The following is a 20,927-nucleotide window of genomic DNA, read 5'->3' on the forward strand; positions in this document are numbered from 1 at the left end:
TTCAGGAAACTTGGAAACAGAAAATCCACATTCTTGGGTCAAAAAATTTTAATTCCCAGGGCTGGGCCTGAGGATTCAGCATTTTTAACAAGTTTCCAAGGGGATCCTCATGCAGCTGTCTGGCACCAGCTTCGGGGATCAGTGGGTGAGAGGACCTCTAGCTCTCTTGTTCAACATTCTATGCCCTTAGAGGAGTATTTTTCTCCAGGGTCTGAAAGCAATGATAAGTGTATATCTGTAGAGGGCAGTTCAAACACTTTTGTCTGCACTGTAACCCACCATAAGACATATAAGTACTTTCCGTGAGACTCCATGTATATATTTGTTTATATATATACAACCCAAACAAATTTCATAAAACATTGTTTTTCCTTACTGTGGGATCTACTCTATTTTCACTCTTTTATTTCATTTTTAAAGGCATCAGTCGATTGACGTCATCATGGCCACTAGTGGGTTCAGACGACGATTTGAAAAGCCTGGTGTAGACGATCCCTGAGTCACAAATGATGCCTTAGTCAGGGCCAAAGGGCAGCTCCATGCTGCAGGGTCTGGCAGAGGGCGGGCGGCTCCGTGATGACCAGTCCGGCTCATGAAGGCCTGGATGCATCTGACCACAGATGGAAATGGGCAAGAAAGGGAGTCAAGCTGGGAGTGAGATCCCGTGGTAGTGGGAGGGCCAAGACTCTGGGCCTGACGAGTGTGTGATCATTACAGAGGCAGGGTTAGTGCCCCGTAGAGCATGTACAGCAGGGCTTCTCAACACCGGAAACATGTCAGGACACCTGGAGAGCTCCTCAGAACACCAGCACCCAGGCCCTCCTCCTAGAGATGCTGGACCTCTAGCCCAAAGTTCTCCTAAGTGATCAGGCTGTGCAGCAGGAGACAACCTCTGATTTAAGAGTTCAAGACGTAGGGCCGGCCACCTAACACTAAAAAATGTGGGCTCTGGAGGGGGTCCCTTAATTTCTTTGAGGTTTCCTATTGTGAACTGGGATAATAACACCCACTGTTAATGGCTTGTTGTAAGGATTAAATAAGATAAAATTACACATGACATTGACCTTAGTGAAAAGTCACTTCATTGTGAATCTAAATTCCTCAGTGGATGGATGAAAACACTAAGCCCCAGAAAGGCAGGCCATGTTCACACAGCTGGGCAACAGCAGACTGGAGATGATGCTCGGCATCAAAAGCTAATTCTCCCTCAGTGTGGGGCCTCCTCTGGGTACAGGAAAAGAGCCCAGAGAAAATTCAGATGACCCCAAATGGCCACACAGAACTTCAGCCAGAGCACTGGGCCGACAGAGTACCTCACACAAATGAAGCCTTAGTTTTCTTTATCCAAGAACCAGGCCACACCCCTTCCTACAATACTGGATGGGCTTCGCTTTCAACCTGTTGCTGATGGTGTTTGATTTTGTCCCAGTTGAGCTTAATGTTCTTTTCTGATCGCAGTATCAAGAATGAAATAGAAGACTCTGTGGTGAAATGGAGTGGGAAAATGATCCCCCCACCCCCACTGTGTGGAAGGTGAGCAGGAATGGGTGGTGAAGCATAATTGGCCAGTTGGAAGGCAGTTTTCGGACATGAGAGGTTGAGGGATTGTGGGTGTTAAGGATTGAACTGTGTCCCCCTAAAAGATGCTGAAGTCCTAACCCTTAGAACTTGTGAATGTGACCTTATTAGGAAATAGAGTCTTTGCAGATGATCAAATTAAGACATGGTCATTAGGGTGCGCCCTAATCTAATATGACTGTGTCCATACAAATGGGAAATCTGGACAAAGAGACAGGCAGACTCAGGGAGGACACCATGTGAAGATGAAGGCAGAGGTGAGGGCGATGCATCTGCAAGCCAAGGGAGGTCAAAGACTGCCAGCAAATCTGAAGCTAGAAGAGGCACAGAGTAGATTCTCCCCAACAGCCCTCAAAGGAGCTCACCCTGCTGACGCCTTGATCTCAGACGTCTAGCTTCCAGAAACTGTGAGACAATACATTTCTGTTGTGCTACTGTGTCATAGCAGCCTGAAGAAATGAATACAGTGAATGTCAGATCCTTGTTCAAAGAACACATTGTCATGCACTGAGGCAAACAGACCCAAATGTGTTCATTGAGAGCTAGAACTTCAGAAGAGTAAGTGTGTTCTGTCCCACGCATGACACTTAATCCACAGTCAAGATGCCCGGCTTTATCTGGTGCTGGGAACCAGCCCTAAAATATAGTTTGTATTCTAAGTTCAAGATTATCAGCCTGTTTGTTGATGTTCTCAAATATTCCTGGATATGAGCAAAATCCAGTGGTAATTCTCACTGACCATCTCATTAGTACAGTAGGTAATAACTCTTACATACACATGCCAGGCACTTTTCCAGGTGCCTTAAAGATGTGAATTCATTTACATTTCACAACCATGGTATGATATTGGTACTATAATTATGCCCATTTTACAGATGAAGAAACCAATACACAGAGAGGTAAAGTAACTTCTTCAAGGCTGCACAATTAGAAATGCTGGAGCCAGCAATCTGGCTCAAGTCCACAACTTCAACACTACAAAAAATGGTTACCACTTGCTGAGGGCTTCCTCTGGGGCTGGTGCTCTTCTGAGTACTTACATTCTTAATCCATTTCACATTCACAACCATTTATCTAAACTCTCTTTTTTCCCCTATATTCATACTTCCAGGAAAGCTATTATTTTGTATGAAAAAGGCCCCCCACTTTGCTTACACACACACTCTGGTCACGTCCAGAAAACAGGCTGCTGGCTGGCAGTCCTGCAGCTACCCCTAGTGGATATCTCCTAGGGTCCAGCTGCATACCCTTCCCACTCTCAACATACCCAAGCCCACCCCAGCTTCCAGCCCTGATCTTCCAGCTAAAATGATGAAGTGAATGTCTCTTTGGGGAAAGCCACACCTCCTAAAGTCAAGTTCACTGCCTTCCAAACTAGGATCTGATGGTTCTTCTTGCTTTCTTGGTCAGAGACAAATGGGACTCAGCCACCTAATCTTTGTATGTGATTTATATTTTGGTACAAAATAGTAACTCTTGCTTTTACTAAGGGAGCTAGATAGCGAGGGGAAAGGAGGAGCAGGAGAGCAATGTGGGGGAGGGGGAGGCGGACAGACAGTATGAAGGGAGAAGAGGAGGCACAAAGGGTGACTCCATAGCTGTGCCAGGAACTGGGCCAGGTTCGCAGCATGCTGTTCCCACTGCCAGCAGCTCTGACAGGTTAGGGAGCCCGCAGCCTAGGGCTGGGCCTGAACCTGTATGCCAACTGCCACACCTGGGTTGGGGAGAGGGGTGGGCAGCAGCCCCTCTCAGCAGTCCTGACAAAAAGGGAGTCTTCTTAACAGGCATCCTGGGCTGGGTTAAGGAGGTGAGGTCACCATGGCATCTGTACAGTCCACTAGATGATCTCCCCAGGGTCCATGTGCCTCTCAGCATTGCCCTGGTCATTGAGGTTTTTTCATGTTGGAGGCTGAGGTCCATGCCGAGTGACCCATAGCTGGGGCATGAGCCCAGGCGGTGCCCACATGCGTGTACGTGGGGTTTCTGACTCTTGGCCTTCTGACTCCACCACCATAAAAGCTAACGATGCCAGATTTGGCACAGCTTCCTTTCAGAATTAGCCAGCGAGACCCCCTGGTGGTTACTGGTTCCTTCCATATCCATTTGATAACTTTGGAGGAAAGAGATCTTTCTACCTCAGTAACAACAAAATTGGTCTTTGCATTTGTGAAAATTATGCTCTTGATGATAGCAATCCTGAACATTAATCAAGTATCAGTCACTGCCATGAGTGGAAACTAGGGCTGGGGTTATTATTCAAGCCTTGTTCTGAGCAAAGCAAAGGAAGTGCTGCTTGTGGAGAAAACCCTCTAACAGGTTTGAAATAGCACTGAGGGGAACAGAATGAGCCTGGTTTAATCTCAGACCTGCCCCTAAGTGCATGGGCTCCCTGGGTCTCAGTTTTCCCATTTATAAAACAAGAGGAAGATTGTCACCCTACAGGCCTCTGAAACACTGGGAGAATGTGCGTAAACTGCATAGCCATGCAGGACCCACACAGAAGCAATGATTTATTAGACACACTTAGAATAGGTGTGTGAACAACAAATCCTCCCATTTGTTTATTATTATAAATAATGGTTTATGTGTGTATATATATGTGTATATGTGTGTATATATGTGTATATATGTATATATATGTGTGTATATGTATACACACACACACACACACATATATAAACCTACTGGAGAGAGTATCTCTTTTCTTGCCAAATATCAGCTCAGAATGTGTGAGAAAGTATTTAACATGACCTCCCTTTGTCCAAGCCTCACCTTCTCAGACTCAGCTTTTATCCCCTCTAAAGAGCCTTCTACCCCAGAATGCAAAACTGAATCTAACCATGAGGAAATATAAAGCAAACCAAACTGAGGGCTATTTTGCAAAATAGGTGGCTTGTAATCCTCACAAGTGTCAAGGCTGTGAAAAGCAAGCTGAAGAATGGTCCCCAATTAAAGGAGACAGGACAGCAAAATGAAACATGGGATCTGGGTTTTTAACTTCTGTTGCTCTAAGGGGTCATTGGCAAAATTTGAATAAGGTCTGCATCAGTGATCTTAGTTTCCTGATTTTGATGACAGGACTACAGTTGTGTAAGAATATATTTGTTTTTAGGAAATACACATTGAGATATTTAGGGTTAAAGGGACATTTGCAAATTACTCTCAGTTCAAAAAATATGTAATATATAAAAATGTACATATACACATACACATATATATGGGGGGGTATGTCTGAACTATTTTGGCAACTTTCTGTAAGTTTGAAATTACCTTCCATCCCCCAGAGAAGTGCTCCACAATGGACTGCACGGTCTCCCTTTCACTCTGTGAATGCCCTTGTCATATAGGGGGTGTATAGGAGTTCTTTTTCATTGTTCTCATACCATTCGGTTTGCAGGCAAATAACGCTACAGCTGGAAGGAGCCTCACAGACCACCTAATTGAACCCTCCCAGGTGATGCAATCAGGCTGAGAGGGGCCTTTGGTTTGATGTCACATGGCTGACATTTCCTGAGCTGGCCCTGGATTGTAGGTCCTGACCCCCAGCCAAGCGCTCCTTCCTTTACTTCACGCTATGTGACCACACACTGCATTTGGCTGCAAAGGAGTGACAGCTGTGGCAGTACACCACCCCACTGGCTTTGGGACAATGGGTGGGGACCTGTCAGGAAGGAGCTGGAGGCCCTAGAGTCAGTGTCCCTCTCTCCAGAGGGACCATGTATGAAAAATGTTGGACAGCTGCTCTCATCTCATGCGTTCCCAGGGCTCTGAGTAACACCTATCTGCTAAAGAATCTTCAGTTTGTCTCTCCTGACCTCTGAAGTCCACACTCCTGTACCCAACTGCCAATGCTCGCCCACTGGATCGGCACTTCTAACGTAATGCGTCCCAAGCCAAATGCTAGGTTTCTCCCCTCCCTGTCTTTCATCTCAGCCCAAGCACTGCCAGTTACCTAGCTGTTTAGGCTCAAACTGAGGGTCCTGCTGGCTTTCTGTTGTTCCGTCACACCTCACAGCCAAACTGTCCTCAACTGACATTGTCCCCAACTTCCAAATATATCTAGAACCTGCTTCTGCCCAGTGCCCGCCTCATCAGCCTGACCCGCCACAATCTCTCATCTAGACTTCCACAGTCACTTCCTGATGGTGTCCTGCTCCCACCTGTACCCTTTCCCATGTATTCCCCACCCAGCAACCAGAGGGAGCCCGTCTCCCCGCAGTTATCCTAGGACTTCTGCCTCACACCAAATAAAACCTGAGTCCTTACAAGGGCTTACCAGTGTGGCTACCGGTGTGGTCCAGTCCCCTTCTCACTGCTCATCACCCAGGAGCACCAGGCATCCACCCCTCTGCTGTCCCAGGGGCAGGCCCAGCCTGGCACACCCCAGCTTCAGGGACCTTTTCCCCAAATCCTTCTGCCAAATATCCTCAGACTCTGGCTCAGACAGGCCTTCCCTGCTGCCCGTCCTTCCCACGTGGACATTTCCTCCACCTGCCATCACAGGCTTGTTTGTTTACTGTCTCCATCCCCATGAAGTTCCTAGAGGTTGGGGATCTATTCGGTTCCCTGTCTTCCAACCACTGCTTGGTCCGTGACAGGAGCTTGATATAGATTTGTTAAAGTAATGAATGAATGCACTGTTACCCTCCCAAACGCAAGGAGCAGAACAGTGTATATAACACATACCCATCTAGTAAAAAAGAAATCTGTGCTTGCCTATCTTTGGGAGGGTTGACCAGCCATGGCCTCTCAGGCGGTGAATGGGGTGGCTGGGGGAGAGGGGAAAGGGTGCAAGGGAGACTGTTTAGTGTAGACTTTTTTGGTACCTTTTGAGCTGTTTAGTAGGTTATTATTCCTGATGTGATGAATTAAAAAAATATATACATGCATGTATCAAATCATTATGTTGTATAACTAAAACAAATGCAATTTTGTATATCAATTATACCTAAAAAAAAGAGTCTACCCCTAATGAAATCCACATTTCCTATCCCAGAATGTTACAGGTACACCTCCACGAATATGTGAAAACACACATGTATTAGGAATATAAAATCATGATGTACAAATTCTGTATGGATAGTACGTAATTCAAGGTAGGATTTTTTTTTCCCTGTAAAGCCATTCAGCACAGTTTATCATAACCTAAGCTTATGCCTGGGGTCAGAGTTCTCAGAAACATTCCACATGTGCAAAGGTCCCTTAGAGACCTGAATAAAAAGTAATTTAAAGGCAGACTAAGAAAGAAGAAACAAAGGCAAATTACCTTTAAGGCCTAATTGAGGTAAAAAAAAATAAATAGAAATAAAGAAACATATATCTATATTCATATATAAACATATTCACATCCGAGCCCAAAGCCCAGCCTGGGTGGGATCTGTAGCCTTTTCGGGTCTGAGGGCCTTGTGCCTCTCCTTTGGGCCTGTTAATGTCCTGGCCACCTGCAGTCCTGAGAATGAAATAATTCTGAGAAGACGTAGTCAGAGCAGACTTAGCTTGCATTTATGAGAAGGGGTTAGGGGCAGGGGAGGAATGTGGACATGGACTGGCCCCCTGGGAGTGTGGCCTGGCTCCCCCTGTGCCTGAAGGACTCTGGAAAGATCAGCTGCATGGCCGCAGTGGGTCTCAGGTTCCTCTACTGTAACAAGGGACTGTGGAGGTCGGAGGCATTATCTTGGAGGCCTATTTCCAGCTCCAACATTCTGAAGTTCTGTTCTGGGTACAAGATACCTGATGGGCCACACAAACAGGCAGGGGCTATGCCTTTGAGATCCTGTAGACATAACACTGATGTCACTTCTCCAGCCAGTGACCCAGCTGGGTGTCCTTCTACCTACCTGAGTCTTGGCATGACTGAACCAGAAAGCTGAGGCTCACCCTCCTGCTTCCAGCGGCTTCCTCCTTCCCTCCTTTGGCACTCTGAGCCTCTGCCAACTTTTATTGGCCAAGTGAAGCACTCTGGGGAGCTGCTACAATGAGCTGAGCCAAACAACTCAGAGCCAGGCGTGCACAGGGCTGCCCCTGAGTCCCCAGAGCTGCACCCACCCTGGAGACCACAGAGAAATGTCAGGTGGTTTCATGAGTTGGTGGGGAAGACTAATTAAAGTGAAAAAGCTGGCAAGAAAAAACTGCAAAGGGGAAGAGCTCTCAGCATGTTTGGGGAAAGGCCGTGCGTTGGGGTTGGGGGTCAGGCAGTAGAGAGAATTTGTGGACATGGATTCTCAGATTACCTGCCTGAGGGGAAGGACATGGCATGGATGCACGGGAACTGGACTCTCACTTTGGAATGTCCCACAAGACTGTTTTCCTATTAGAGCTGTCATGCTGACTATTTCAGACTGAAACTAATGTTAAGATGCGTTTGCATTCCCTCTGCACATGCCAGCAAATTGGTGGAGAGGTGTCTGGGAGTGCGTTGGGTTCCAGAGGAAGTTCCCAGTTAGATCAACCCTGGCTCCTGACAGTCGCCCAAACCGAGCTTAGGGCATGGGTACAGTATGGGAGGGGAAGAAAGGGGAGCATGAGAATACTGCAGGTTGGACAAGGACGAGAAAGGAAATGGGGCTTTCTAAAGTCATTTGATGATGACTATGGTTTGATGCTTTTAAGCCCAATTCTGCCCTTATTCTGAAAGCTCAAGTGTTTCAGTCTTTGGAGTTGTCTTTTGGAGTGGGGGAGGAGGTACACAAGGTTGTCACCCTCAGAAAAGGGCCAATAAAGGAGGTTGTGAAAACTCTGTCCTCGGATAGTAAAGACATGAGACAGCATGTGGCCTGGTAGCTTTAAATCAAGGGGAGCTCTCGAATCGCTCTGGGGTAGGGCTGCATCATTTCACAAGCCCCAGAGATGATTGTGATTCAACCCAATTCTCTGTTCACCCCTGAACCCAGACTTCCCCAGTCCAAACCCCCTGTTGAGAAACACTGTTGGGCCTGTTCTGGACACTTATTGCCTAAAAAATCAATCAGCCTGTGATGTTTTTCTCTGAGCTATGATTCTGAAGTCTTACTGTACCTATAACAGCTGTGCCCCACTGGAGCCTCCTAGGCCTTCAAATGGGAGAACTGGGGCTAAACACCTACCTCCCGCTTTGAGTGCACTCCAGAACAGTGTGTATAGACTCCAGGCACTTCAGAAAGAAGCTGAGGTTGAAAAGTCTGTCTTGACAACAAAGAAAAATACAGTTCCATTTCCAAAGGGTCTGTTCTGTTGTTCACCAGCTGGCATTTCAAACAGTGTATTTTGTGAACAGTTAAACATGATAGCTAACAGAATTTTATATTTACAATTGCACTTTTTAAAATGCCACTTTTATCAATCACTCTTCTCAAAATCTGTAAGGCCCCACCACTGCTCCTCAAAATAAAGCCCTCGCTCTTTCAAAGTGGCTTTTCCTTTTCCTCAGTTGGCCATTCAAAGTTTTCCATGGTCTGGCTCCACTGTGATCTTCCAAACTGCCCCCGTCTCTCCCCCTGCAACCCACTCCTGCCACTTCAAGCTGGCTGGCTGCCTCACTGTTTCATCTTCTTTAATGTTGTAATGACATAGGATTGCATCACTAGGATTACGGACGCATCTTAACTACTCCTCAGTTGCTGAACATTTTTCTGTTCCTCTACTCTGAATTTGGCCAGGAGGGGTAGAAGGAATCATCTAGTCCAGTGGCCCTCAACTTTGGCCACACACTGGAATATGGGATTTCAGAGAGTGGGAGGGTGGGAGGTGGGTGACATTTTTTTTTTATTGCCGTCTAACATGCATACAGGCAAGGGTACAGATCACAAACGTGCCATCTGATGATGCTGGACGTGCAAAACACCCTCATATGACCAGCACCCAGATTAAGAAACAGAAAGTTACCAGCACCCCAGAAAGGCTTGGTAAAGGAGGCTTTAAAAAAATTCTCACTCTGAGACAGAATCCTTTAAGATTCTGATTCATAGATGTGAGGTGAAGCCCAGGAACTTGGATTTTTAATTCTCCCCAGTGGTTTCCAATGCACCACCAGACTTGGAGACCACAATCTACCAAAAGTTCTCAAATGTCCCTCAGGTGTCATCTTGTGGGAACTGGGGCGGAGACAGGGAGCTGTCTGGAACCACTTGTATTTCTTTCTTAAACTGGGTCTCCATCTGTGGATCAAAACAAACCTCCCATCCACAATTCTGAAAACTGCCTGTATCAGTCAGGTTCAGCGGAGGAAGTATACTGACATGTATGTGTATGTATCTGTGTGTGTGTATCTATATGTCTATGTCTCTGTCTGTCTATGTCTATGTCGGTCATCTATGTCTATGTCTCTGTCTATATAAAACAGGTATTTGACCTTTCCCAGTAGTAATTACTTAAACAGCCTTTGCTTTTATTAGGTTGTTGTTTTGTATCTGATGCTGGAGTAGCATGAAGTCCACAGGGCAGTTGGGAAAGAAAGAAGGATGGACGGTGGGGGAGACCAAGAACAATCTGAAACCCACAAGTCTTAACTGAAACCCTATGAGGATGGACTGAAACTTGTGTCCAGTCTTGCTGCCTTTGACCTTGATGGTCTGGACACCCCCCCAGAAGTGGGGGCCCTTCATGGAGCTCAGCACACACACCTGGCCCAGGAGTCAGAGAAGCTGCGGAGGGGATCCATGGTAAGGTGGAGCAACTGCAAGCTGGCCGCTGCCTCATGCCAGTGGGGTAAGCTAGCAAGGCGACAATGCACGTGTTGCAAAGTGGCTGCTGTTTCCCTTCCATCCTCCGGATCTCCTAAGAGTCTCTGTGGCCCATCCCAACTGGAAACCTACAGGGCAGGAGTTCTGGGAAATGTAGTTTAGCTTAGACAGACAGACAGATGACAAAGCACCGCCACTAATCTAATCGTTGGTCCTCAAGCTCAGTTGCACATTGGAATCACATGGGGTGTTTGGAAAACACTGATGGCAGGCCTGGTACTGGGATATGTGGAAGCTTTCCAAGTCACCCTTATGTGCAGTTGAGGTTGAGCAACACCTGCTGTCAATCTCAGTATTATCCCCCACCTGGAGCCCAAGAAGATAAATTCTACTTTTCTTTTTGCCCCAAAAGGAGCATAAAAAGATATGGTTATTTGTTTGAAGATCCTAAAACACTGCTTTTCTCCTTAGCCCACCTTCCTGCATCTGTCTGTCCTCTCTTCCCAAACCTAACCACAAGCCTCCGCAGAGCTCAGGACACCAATGTGAAGCCATTTCTGGTTACCCACCAGGTGCCAAGTAGATTAGGAGGGCAGCAGACAGACCCTGGATCATCCTAATGCCATCAAGCTCGTAGTGGCCTGAAGATGTGAAGTTGGCATGATTAAGCTTCTAAATATAGCATCTCTTCCTCCTAGGCAGACTAATTAAATGATTATGACACAGCAAAATGGTCAGTGAACACTCAACCACTATAGAACAAACAAGAGTTGGCGAGAGTCAGGGCTACGGACTTGCGGTCAGTTTAGCGGCCACTGCTGGTCTTCCTCAGGCAGAGCAGGAAGAGAAGGGCCAGAGGGGCTGCTGTAGGAAAGGAAGTGGGAAAGAGTGGGAAGGCTCCCGTTCAAGTTGCAGCACTGCCACTAACTAGTCACAGTGCTTGGGCAAGTCATGTCACATTTCTACACCTCAGTATCAGCCCCACCCACTGCACAGGTCACTGAGTGCACCAGAGGAGAGAAGAGGTGTGAACGTTTGGAGGGGAGCAAGCCCAAGAGCCTGTATATTTTGGTGTGCAAGGTAGTGGTATGAACCCGACCACAGAGAACACGGGCGCAGGGGATGGTTATCTAGACTATGGGTTATTTAGAGCCTTTGCTTTCTTTACTCTGTCTACAATGTGGTTATTTCTGATGAGGTCTGCCAAAAGTATAAGATGGACACAATTGATTAAAGTGAGTCTCTGGGATTTCCTTTGGGTTTTTATTATTTATGCTCTCCCAGGCCTCCACATTACAGCAGACAGCTGAACTGCTGAGCCACCCCATTCTATACGCTGTAAGTTCATATAGAGAGAACCTTTCTAAAAAACCACAGCAGCAAAGGAATCTTTCAGAGCATCTCTCTGAGATAAAACAGGGGCAGATCAGGCAGGCTACCAAGTTTATCAGCCTGTGTTTACTGTGCCAGGTAATTTTCTGTGCCTGAATTAGATTTTAAACTTCTTGAAGGCTGGCTCTGGACCCATTTTGGATCTCCAACAGCACTGAGGACATTGCAGAAGGGGTGTGGGGTGCAGGCATCCAAAGTTCCACATTCCAGCTCCAGCTCTGCCCTTCAGGAGTCATTTTGCTCCTTCTCAGCCTCTGTTTCCTCTGCTATAAAGTGGGGTTACCTTCTTCATGGGATCACTGTGTAACGCACATGTAGACAATGTGGGGGAAACCACTTCTATGATCCCAAAAGTGCTGTGCAAGGGGCATAAAAAGTGACAGAGCTGTTACTTCTCCAGGACTTTCCTTGTTGAGGATGGGGTGGTAGAGAGCAGGAGCTGCCCACCAGAGGCTGCAGGTGAGGCACCGCTAAGGGGGGAGGTGATGGGGAAGGTCCCTGCACACTATCTCCTGCTGCAAGCTGCTTGCTGGCCAGGTCCCTTATTTATTCATTCATGCTTTCAAACAGTGTTTTCTGAGCACCTACTATATGCCAAGCACTGGGCCAGTGGCTGAGAAACGATTGGTGAGCAAAACCTGATGAGGTCCCTCTGCTAGTGGAGCTGAGCCACCCTGGTTATTCCTATATAGGTTTGCTCTCAGGCTTCTGCACTGAGAGGGTTGGACAATTGGCTTCACGCATCCCCAGGGAGAGATGTAAATGTTGTGTTTTAGTGGGATTCTAGATTTAAGCTAAAAAATATCAACACACTGAGACCTTGTCTGATTAGGAGAAGAAAAAGTAAAGGTAAGTTCTCGCTCACTTGCTTTTGGGTCTTCTTTCACTCCATCTTGCTTCAGGTTTCCAGAGTTCTACTCTTTGTGACTCTATCCCCTCTTCAAAACTAACTCTCCCCTAACTTAGTCATTCTGAGGTGGAAAATGCTCTGGGGAAGCTACGCTTGGTAAAGTGCAAGACTGGAGATAAGTATGATGCCCAGCTGCAGGGAAAGGTATGTCACAGGTTGCCCCTGGATGGTCACTTGAGATTGGCATTTGCAGAAACAATATGTGGAGAAAGTAGGGGCTAATGGCAGGGTCATTTCCCTACGCAGATCAGCAAAAGTCAGGGAGGAGTGCGGGTAGGGAGCAGCATGGTTCTTGTTGGAGCTTAGCTTTTGTCAGGCAGGGTGGGCTTGCAGGGGCTTGTTCCATTACTAAAAGCAACTAACTAATTAACTATATAAATAAACACAGGAAAAAAAGAAAGACCAGGGGAGTCTTCAGTAGCCAGAACCCAGAAAAGCTCCATCATGAGGCCCACCTTATCATCTCAATTCTGACCAAGCTGCCAGACAATCCTCACGCTGAATTTCCAATTTTCTTCTGAGTGAGAAAAGTAAGACATATTTTATTGTAAGACACCCCCCTTATTATAAGCCAAATTTCTGAAGGACTGTAGGCGATGTGAACCCCAAGTGGACTCTTTAAAAGAATAGTTTTCATTGTAAAATAAAGCACAGACACTCAAACCTACACAAATGTATTGCATTGGGAAAGACTAGAAGCAAATGACTTAGTGACCATCAGCCAGGTGAGGGAGGAGAACTTGGCCAGCCCCCACAGGAGCCCCTCCACGGGTTTGTCACAATTGAAGCCTCTGCACTCCCAAGTAACCACACTCCTGACTTCCAGTCTCCCCTCCTTGTGTTTATGGTTTCAGCATCCCAGTGTGCATGTATCCTTAGACACTGTAGTGTTAGTCTTGGCATGTTTCAGATGTCTTTTAAACTTTTTTAAGAGACCCATCTCCCTCCATCTATTTCTTTTCCTTACAATTTATCTGTTGAAGACTCAGGCTGTCTAACCTGCAGTTAGGTTTTGCCTCGGCGCACACCAGCACATTCAAATGCACTCATTCTTAATGCAATATTCACCTGTTTAAAAAGAACTTGCATGCAAGTCATGTTCTAAAGGAGGGCACAACCCACCATAATCACTTTCTCATGCGTGTGTGGGCAAAGGGAGCCCCCACAATAGAGGCAGTGAGGCGGGGAGGAAACGTGATCTGGGGGAGCTCTCTGTGGAACTGGTGATTTATGAACCTTTTTTTTTTTTTTTGCATTTGGAAGTGACCGGGGAATGCTTCCCTTTAATGTCTTCCAATATAGTTCGCTTTAGTAGGAAACACATTTGGAATGGGATTTGGCATCCTGGTATGCCCCAGGGTCGGGGCTTGTATACCATTAGGTTTGTCAAAGATGATTGCATAATAGGAGGCTGGATGTAGCAAAAACCTAAGGAATCTAAATCACTAACCAGACTCACCAAATGTAATAAATATAAATGACAGATGAAAGGAAGATTAGGCCACTTACTTATGGTTTGGAGCAAGAGAACAAAGCTTAAAATTTTTTTCCTCCCTCTGATTTCAGCAGGCAGTCCCATAAACATAATAATTAATATTTTCAAAGGGTTTTTATTAAATATTGACTTAATAAAGAGCATGTCCACTTAATGGTGACCTCCAGACACCCCCAATAAGCCCAGGACCCTAAGTTATACGCCTCATGGCTCTGGCACCCATGTAACAGGCAACAAAAATGAGTGGTGTCATACTAGGAGACAGGAGGCTTTTTAACACTTAAAATTAATATGTGTGGGGTCTGTTTTGACTTGCACAGGAAAAAAAAAAGCTCCAAAACTGATGGATACAATAAAAAATTCAAAGTCAACCCAACTTTAAACCCTCTTTAAACCCAACAGTCTACCCACATGACCTTCAAAAGTCTATGTCAGCATTCATTGCACAGCCATGCAAGGGGCATAAGAGAAATCAGGCAGAGGCCCTAGCTGATCGCATTCTGGTTCTCTATTATCTTGCCTCGGTCCTTCTAGGGGTTGTATTTGTGAGAGAAATCAGGATTGTGCACCCTCCACCATTGCCAGTGGAGAGAATGTGGGGATGGAGGGAGCAGGCAGGCGGAGATGATCAGAAAGATCTACTGCAAATTTGACAGGTAGACTGATTTCTTCCCTGGAATCAGGAGTTTTAAAAATCTGCGTGTAAAATTGGGTTCCTGCTCTTCAGGGTAAATAGTAAGTGATTTCCAATCCTGGTTTTTATAGTGCTCTCGGGTATTTCCAATGATTACAATGTGTGTGTTTAAAAGTCTCAAAACCAAAATTAATTTGAATTCACCTCCATTGAACAGGCAAATCGATTCAAAAGCTTTTCTCTTAGATATTGTCCTAATCTACCTTTCTGAAAGATCTGACAGTCTTTCTTGGGATTCTTTCCTGTCTGGCCTTTGCAACACTATTATCCTAATGTTTTAAGTTTAACCCTTGTTTTCCTGGCTGACTTGGGCTGCTCTTCCAGGCTCCATCTCTGGATCACTAGGAATTCTGCAGAGTTCTTCCCTGAACCCTTTTCTTGTCCCTGTCTACCTCCACCCCCCAACCACCCAGCCTACCCCAAGCCCCTTCATGGACTCCTCTTTTCTCAAGATTTCAAAATTCGGCCCCTAAGAGTCATGCAATGTATAAAATACCCATAATATGACATTCCTGATGGGCAGGCTGGGCTGGGGTCCAGAAGTGATGTTTCAAGGTAGACCAGAACTTGGAAAAGGGGTTAAATTCATCGTGGCTTCCATGCATGAGCTCACTTCTCATGCTGGTCCAGGCTGGGTTGAAGCACATTACATGCATTGTGGAATTTAATCTTCATTCTTCATCTCTGAGAAAGCATGCTTATACCCATTTCCCACCCACAGGAAAATTTAAGCTAGGAGAGGGCAGGAGCTAGATGAGGCAGAACTGAGCTGTGCACCTAGCTGCAGGCTGAGCTCTGAATTATCATGCTTTTCTGTCTAAAGCAGAAAATTTTGTCCTCATTTTTCTGGACATTGGAAGGACTCAACAGCTTTGGGGTCTGCTCCTTTGGTAGATCAGTGGAAGGACAGATAAGTGGTTACAGGTTCCAGCTCTCCTGACCCTGCCAGGCAACCCGGAGAGAGTGTCCTGCCCAGCTCGTACCCAGGCCTCCCCACTGACCACCCAGCATCCCCATGAGTCCACCACCAAAGGGAGGCAGACGTGTGTGGCTTTCCTTTGTACCTCCCACACCTCCCAGGCTGGCAAGTGGTGGGACTTCCAGGGACTTCTAGTGCCATTGGTAGAAGGACCAGGGCCTTGGCATTCCCTCTTGGCAAACTGCATCAGTCCATAGAAAATCACTCTAAAGATGAGGCTAAATATCTGAACCTATGGCTGTCAAAGAAAACCCTGCATGTAGGAGATATGGGGAAGAGGATGGAGACATGCACCCATCTGTCTTTAGATCACAACATGTTCTTGAGCCATCCCTGCTGAAGAGGCACTGTGGTGGGGGTCCTTCAGACCCTCTCTTTGATCCATTTTAAAGTCTTTTGGAATACCATCTCCTTTCCCTATAGACTCATGTTCCCTGCCACCAACTAAGAAATGGAAACGAAAATATCTGGTGACCAATTCTTCTACTCTGTTCTTAACTTTTTTCCTACTGAGTACCTAAGTTTTGTCAGCCAGGTGTGGAGCACAAGGCAGGCAGATGAAGGCTGATACAGCCAGGGGTTTTCATTTGCTCCTCAGGTCTTCCTTCCTCATTGGGAGTTAGCTCTGAGGTGGTAAGTGTGGGGTTCATGTTCAAGCCTGGGCCACTTACTCCCAAGGGCCATGCACAAACAGACTGGCTGGATCAGGGCTTGGCATGGAAGTGAGGCCTGAGGGCTTGGCGTGTGTATGTGTATATGTTAGAATGACTTACCCTGTGGGGATGGTTGTGGTAGGAAGTGGGATGTGATCAAAGAGACAGGAAAAGCTCACAGAAATGTTCAGTCATCCTCAGATGGATCTCATGCCCCAGATCCCTGCTTACACATGGCCCTACTCCTACCGGAACACAGGGAGTTAACAACGTAACAACCCTTGAAGCTGAAACCTAATTATCCATAGCAATTTATTAAATAACCAGGGTTTTCTAGGCCTTATTAAAATAAATGTTTAGTGTATTTTCTTATCCTCTGACGTTCACTTCTTCACTTGTCAGCACCTGCTGGCAGCAGCTGGAGTAATCTCGCCAATTCTGCTGTATGTGCAAATCAATTTGATTTCTCCCCCAGAAGATAAAAATCAGTAAAGTGATTAAGTTAAAATTAAGGCATGTCATTGAAAGCACAGACAACATGAAAAGGCTGGGGAGGACCTGCCCCGAGGTCACCAGTGACTTCCTTCTACCCGAGTTAAATGATTTTTTTTTTTTTGTCATTCTTCTTGTCTGCCCTAGTGTATGTGACACTGTGGGCGATCAACAAGCCTCCTCCTATTTGCTGAAATTCTCTCCTCTTTTGGCTTCCACCATGCTATCCTAATGCCAGGTTCCCCTCCTGACTCTTGTGTTAGCTCCCTAACTGTCCGTCCGTCTGTCTGTCCGTCCATCCATCCATCCATCCATCCATCCATTCTTCTGATAGATGTTTAATGATTTGATATGCCAGGCACTGGGGAAAAAACCAGACTATATTTATGTCTGATTTTACAGTTAAAAATGCCTTTATATATATTATTTCATTAATTTCTTGCTACAGCCATTGGTACCCCCATTTTATAGACGAGGAAACAGGCTCTTTTGAGAGAATCTGATCTGTGATTTACTTACAACAGCATAGCCAGCAGGTGGCAGAGTGTGAACATGATTTCGGGTTTTCATACAAGTGAGAATTCATAATGACACTCTTCCTACACATGGGCGCATGTCTCCATGGTTCAAGTATAATTTCTGGACTAGTCTCATTGTTCCCAATTACATGTCAGGACCCAGTCAATACATATTTACTGAGACTGTGTCGGGATCTGAGGGATCCAAAGACTGGGTCCCCAGCCTGTGACCTAGTCACAGTGTCTAGAGGAGAGACATTAATCATATGTTTACATAATATACATTTGTTTTCAAGGTATGAGGGAGAGCGGACCTAGTTAAAAAAATCAAGGAAGTCTTGCAGGAGGAAGTAAGCCTTAAGATTCACTCTGAAGGATGAGTCAGAGCTTCAGGAAGAGGGGATGGAAGAAAATCACATACAGAGAAGGAAAGCATGTGCATGTGCAAGGGCCCTGTGGTAGGAAGACCCAATGTGCTGAAATTTTGGAGGTCGGCTTGACTGGCATATAGAAAGTGAAGGGGAGCCTCGCACAGGATGTAGTTCAGACTACACAAGACTTTGTAGCCATGATAATGACTTTTACTTTTAGCTTAAGAGCAATGGGAAGTCACAAGTCAAGATAATGATAGGATTATCTTTGATTTTTATTCTGACTTCTGTGTGCAGAATAGACTGTAGAGGAGCAAGAATGGAAGCAGGGAAAACAGCTGGAAGGCTTTCGCAGTGGTCCAGGAAAGAAGTGATGATAACTTAGACGAGGGTGGTGGTAGGGAAATGGAAAGAATCTCATAGGTGCCCCCTGGTCTGCTCAAGCCCATTTTCTCCTTAAACCCTATCACCAGAGTGTGCTCACGAATTTGCAGTACATGGAAGCCTTCCACACTTCGGGGCTCTGCTGGAATCTCCTCTTCCAGGAAGCCTTCTCCAGACAATGCCGTCCTCCATGACGGCAGGAGCTGCGTTCGTCTTCTGCACTGTCCACTCTCACACCTGATTCTTGTCTATGGCTTAGCTGTTTTCCGGTCCATTCCTGGAGATGCCTTCGTATCTCTTGCTGTCTTGCTTTCTCCCTTTGGAAAGTAAATGCTTTGTTGGCATTTGCTGAATGGTATCAACAGGCTCCTTTGGAAATTACATTTGTAAATGATTACTCATGCCAACTGCCTTTTTTTCCCCTAAATTAAACACTGGTTGCTTAAATCTGTCTTCTTGATTTTGTTCTATCAAAACGCATGTCCCAATTTTTCTATTATTTCCTCTAAACTCTTTTCCATATTTCTCCTAGTGGGAAGCAGTTTCAGGAGGAATGGAGGGAGGCGGGATGGGGGCAGGAGTGTAATTAAATAGGGGCTGTCTGGCCAGAATTCCTATACCTTTTAATGGGGTATTTGATTAATCCTTTCCACAGGCACCATTATTCATGCCTTGATGGAATCTCATTTTATAGTCCTTAATACATGGACCCAATTTATCCACATCACATTGTATTCTAATACTTGTCATCCAAGTTATTAGCTATCTCCTTCTTAGTGTAAAATCATCAGCAAGTTTGATTAGCTCATTCCCTGGGGATGCCAGGGGAGATAAGAACAGACAGTACAATATGACCACCAATGGTTCTGCATCCTCAAAAGAAGACAGCTATGGGGAATGTTAGTGGATGTGGGGTGGCCAAAATAAACACCTGACCCTGTGGGAGGGTCTCTGTGTGGGACCCAGGAGCCTTAGCCACAAAGGACCAATGACTATTATGTCTAGTGGTACCGGGCCATCACCAAGTGGGCTAAATAAGTAATAATGGGGCCCCTCCCCTTCCTGCTTCCTAATACCCCCTGCCCCCCAAATATCCTTCCTGAGAGGCACAGCTCAGAAGCTCCTCTTTGTTCCAGGACACCACTTCTGCCTTAAATCCCTGGGAGGCCAGACCATCTAGAAGGAGCCGCAGAGCTGCTTCTGGCTCTGTCCCTGGAAGAGCTGGCGGAGCAGCCGGCCCCTTATTGTTCTTCTATGGAACCAGATCTGAGCCTGGGGACTCACAGGTGGCTTCAGTCCTTTCTAAGCAAGGTGGCCCCTGGACGAAAGAGAGAAGGGGCATGCATGACCCTCTGGGATGGGGGCTGAAAGCCTACAGAGTTTCCGATGCCCCTTCCTCTACCCAACCACCTCTCTTCAGCCCAACCAGGCAAAACTCCCACAGTCCCCAGGGGAGCCTTTTAAAAACCCTTGTCATCATCTTGGTATCTTTGGTATCATCTTGTCACCAAAGGCTCTACATTAGCTGTTCTATATTTTTCTGAGCCTGGCAAGAGGAGACTGAAAGGCTCAATCTTGGGCGCCCCTCCTCTGGGAGGTGGAGCCTTATTCTCTTCCCAAGTGTGGACTAGACCATGTGATTCGTTTCCAGTGAACAGAAGTAAGTGGAAAGGACAGTGTATCACTACCAGGACCATCATAAAAGGCATTCTGACTTCCTCTCTCAGGTTGCTGGCTCTGAGAGAAGTCAATTGCTATGCTGAGAGCAGCCCCAAGGAGAGGCCTAGGGCACCGCGAGTGAGGAACTGAGGCCTCCCACCCACAGCCAGGTGAAGGCCAGCTTGGAAGTGGGTCCTCCAGCCCCGGTCAAGTCTTCAGATGGCAGCAGCTCTGGACGACAGCCACACTGCAACCTCATGAGGGACCCTGAGCCAGAACCACCCAGCTAGGCCACTCCCAGCTCTCTGACCCATGGAAACTGTGCAAGACAATAAATACTCGTTGTTTTAAGTGCTAAATTTTGGGGTTGTTTGTTATGTGGCAACAGGTTACTATTATACTCTCATTACCTCAGAGAAGGCCCTGGTCCCCTCCCTCCCTTCAATTCCCTTTGGACCTCCTTTCTCTGTTCAAAGGGTCTGCTGTCCCTCTGGTACCCTCTACCAACATGTCCCTGCCTCAACTGTATGTCCTCACAGTCTTAAGGACTCATTCTCGAGAAGAAAGGGATGTAGAGGGTGGAGATCCCCATGGTCTGGGTTTGGAATTCTAGCTCCCTGCCTGTCATACAAAGTGACATCTGGAATTAGGAGAATAACTATTGGCAGAGAGCAAGCAATCTTCCTCTGGCTATGAAATTCCCTCTTGTTTCTGAACCTGGGGATGGGGGTGGGGGTGGGGGTGCATTGGAAGGGGTAATGACTTTAGCCAAGCTGACAGCCAGAAGGAAAAGAGTTTGCAATAACATGTTTCCCTTTTGTATCATATGCTCATCTCCTGTGACCTTTCTTGCTCATCTACGGTTTCTGTAAAAGGTCATGTCTCATTTCAATTTTGCAGTTAAGCCCATCTGACACTAAGTAGGGATTCCAAAACTGGATGGAGATGCAGTCTGGCTTAAATGTTGCAAGGTACACCACTGTCCTCCATCCCAACTGGCCGTGTCCTGCCTGCCATCACAGACCACAATCTTGATGGAGGTGGTGATCTGATCCTCATGTCTCTCATAATTATATAAGGGACAAAATGTAGTTATTATAAAAAAATACCCAGGTTGCTTTTCTATCTGGTAAAATCTTACTAAT

The 20,927-nt window shown here is 46.3% G+C and overlaps 1 protein-coding gene across 8 annotated transcripts in view; it reads right to left on the reverse strand.

Annotated features, from left to right (window-relative positions):
- Nucleotides 1-20,927, reverse strand: part of ATXN7L1 (ataxin 7 like 1) — a 221,302-nt gene that overhangs the window by 102,444 nt on the left and 97,931 nt on the right. Inside the window, exon 4 of one of the 8 annotated variants that reach the window (XM_017649777.3) lies at nt 17,338-18,440. The exons of the other annotated variants lie outside the window; for them this stretch is intronic. Within the exon in view, the coding sequence (XP_017505266.1) occupies nt 18,379-18,440 (62 nt within the window). The 3' untranslated portion in view covers nt 17,338-18,378. Of the gene's footprint in view, nt 1-17,337; nt 18,441-20,927 lie in introns of those variants that run through there. 8 annotated transcript variants of the gene reach the window in all.

Source organism: Manis javanica, chromosome 6, assembly GCF_040802235.1.
Source record: "Manis javanica isolate MJ-LG chromosome 6, MJ_LKY, whole genome shotgun sequence".
Classification (NCBI taxonomy): Eukaryota; Metazoa; Chordata; class Mammalia; order Pholidota; family Manidae; genus Manis; species Manis javanica.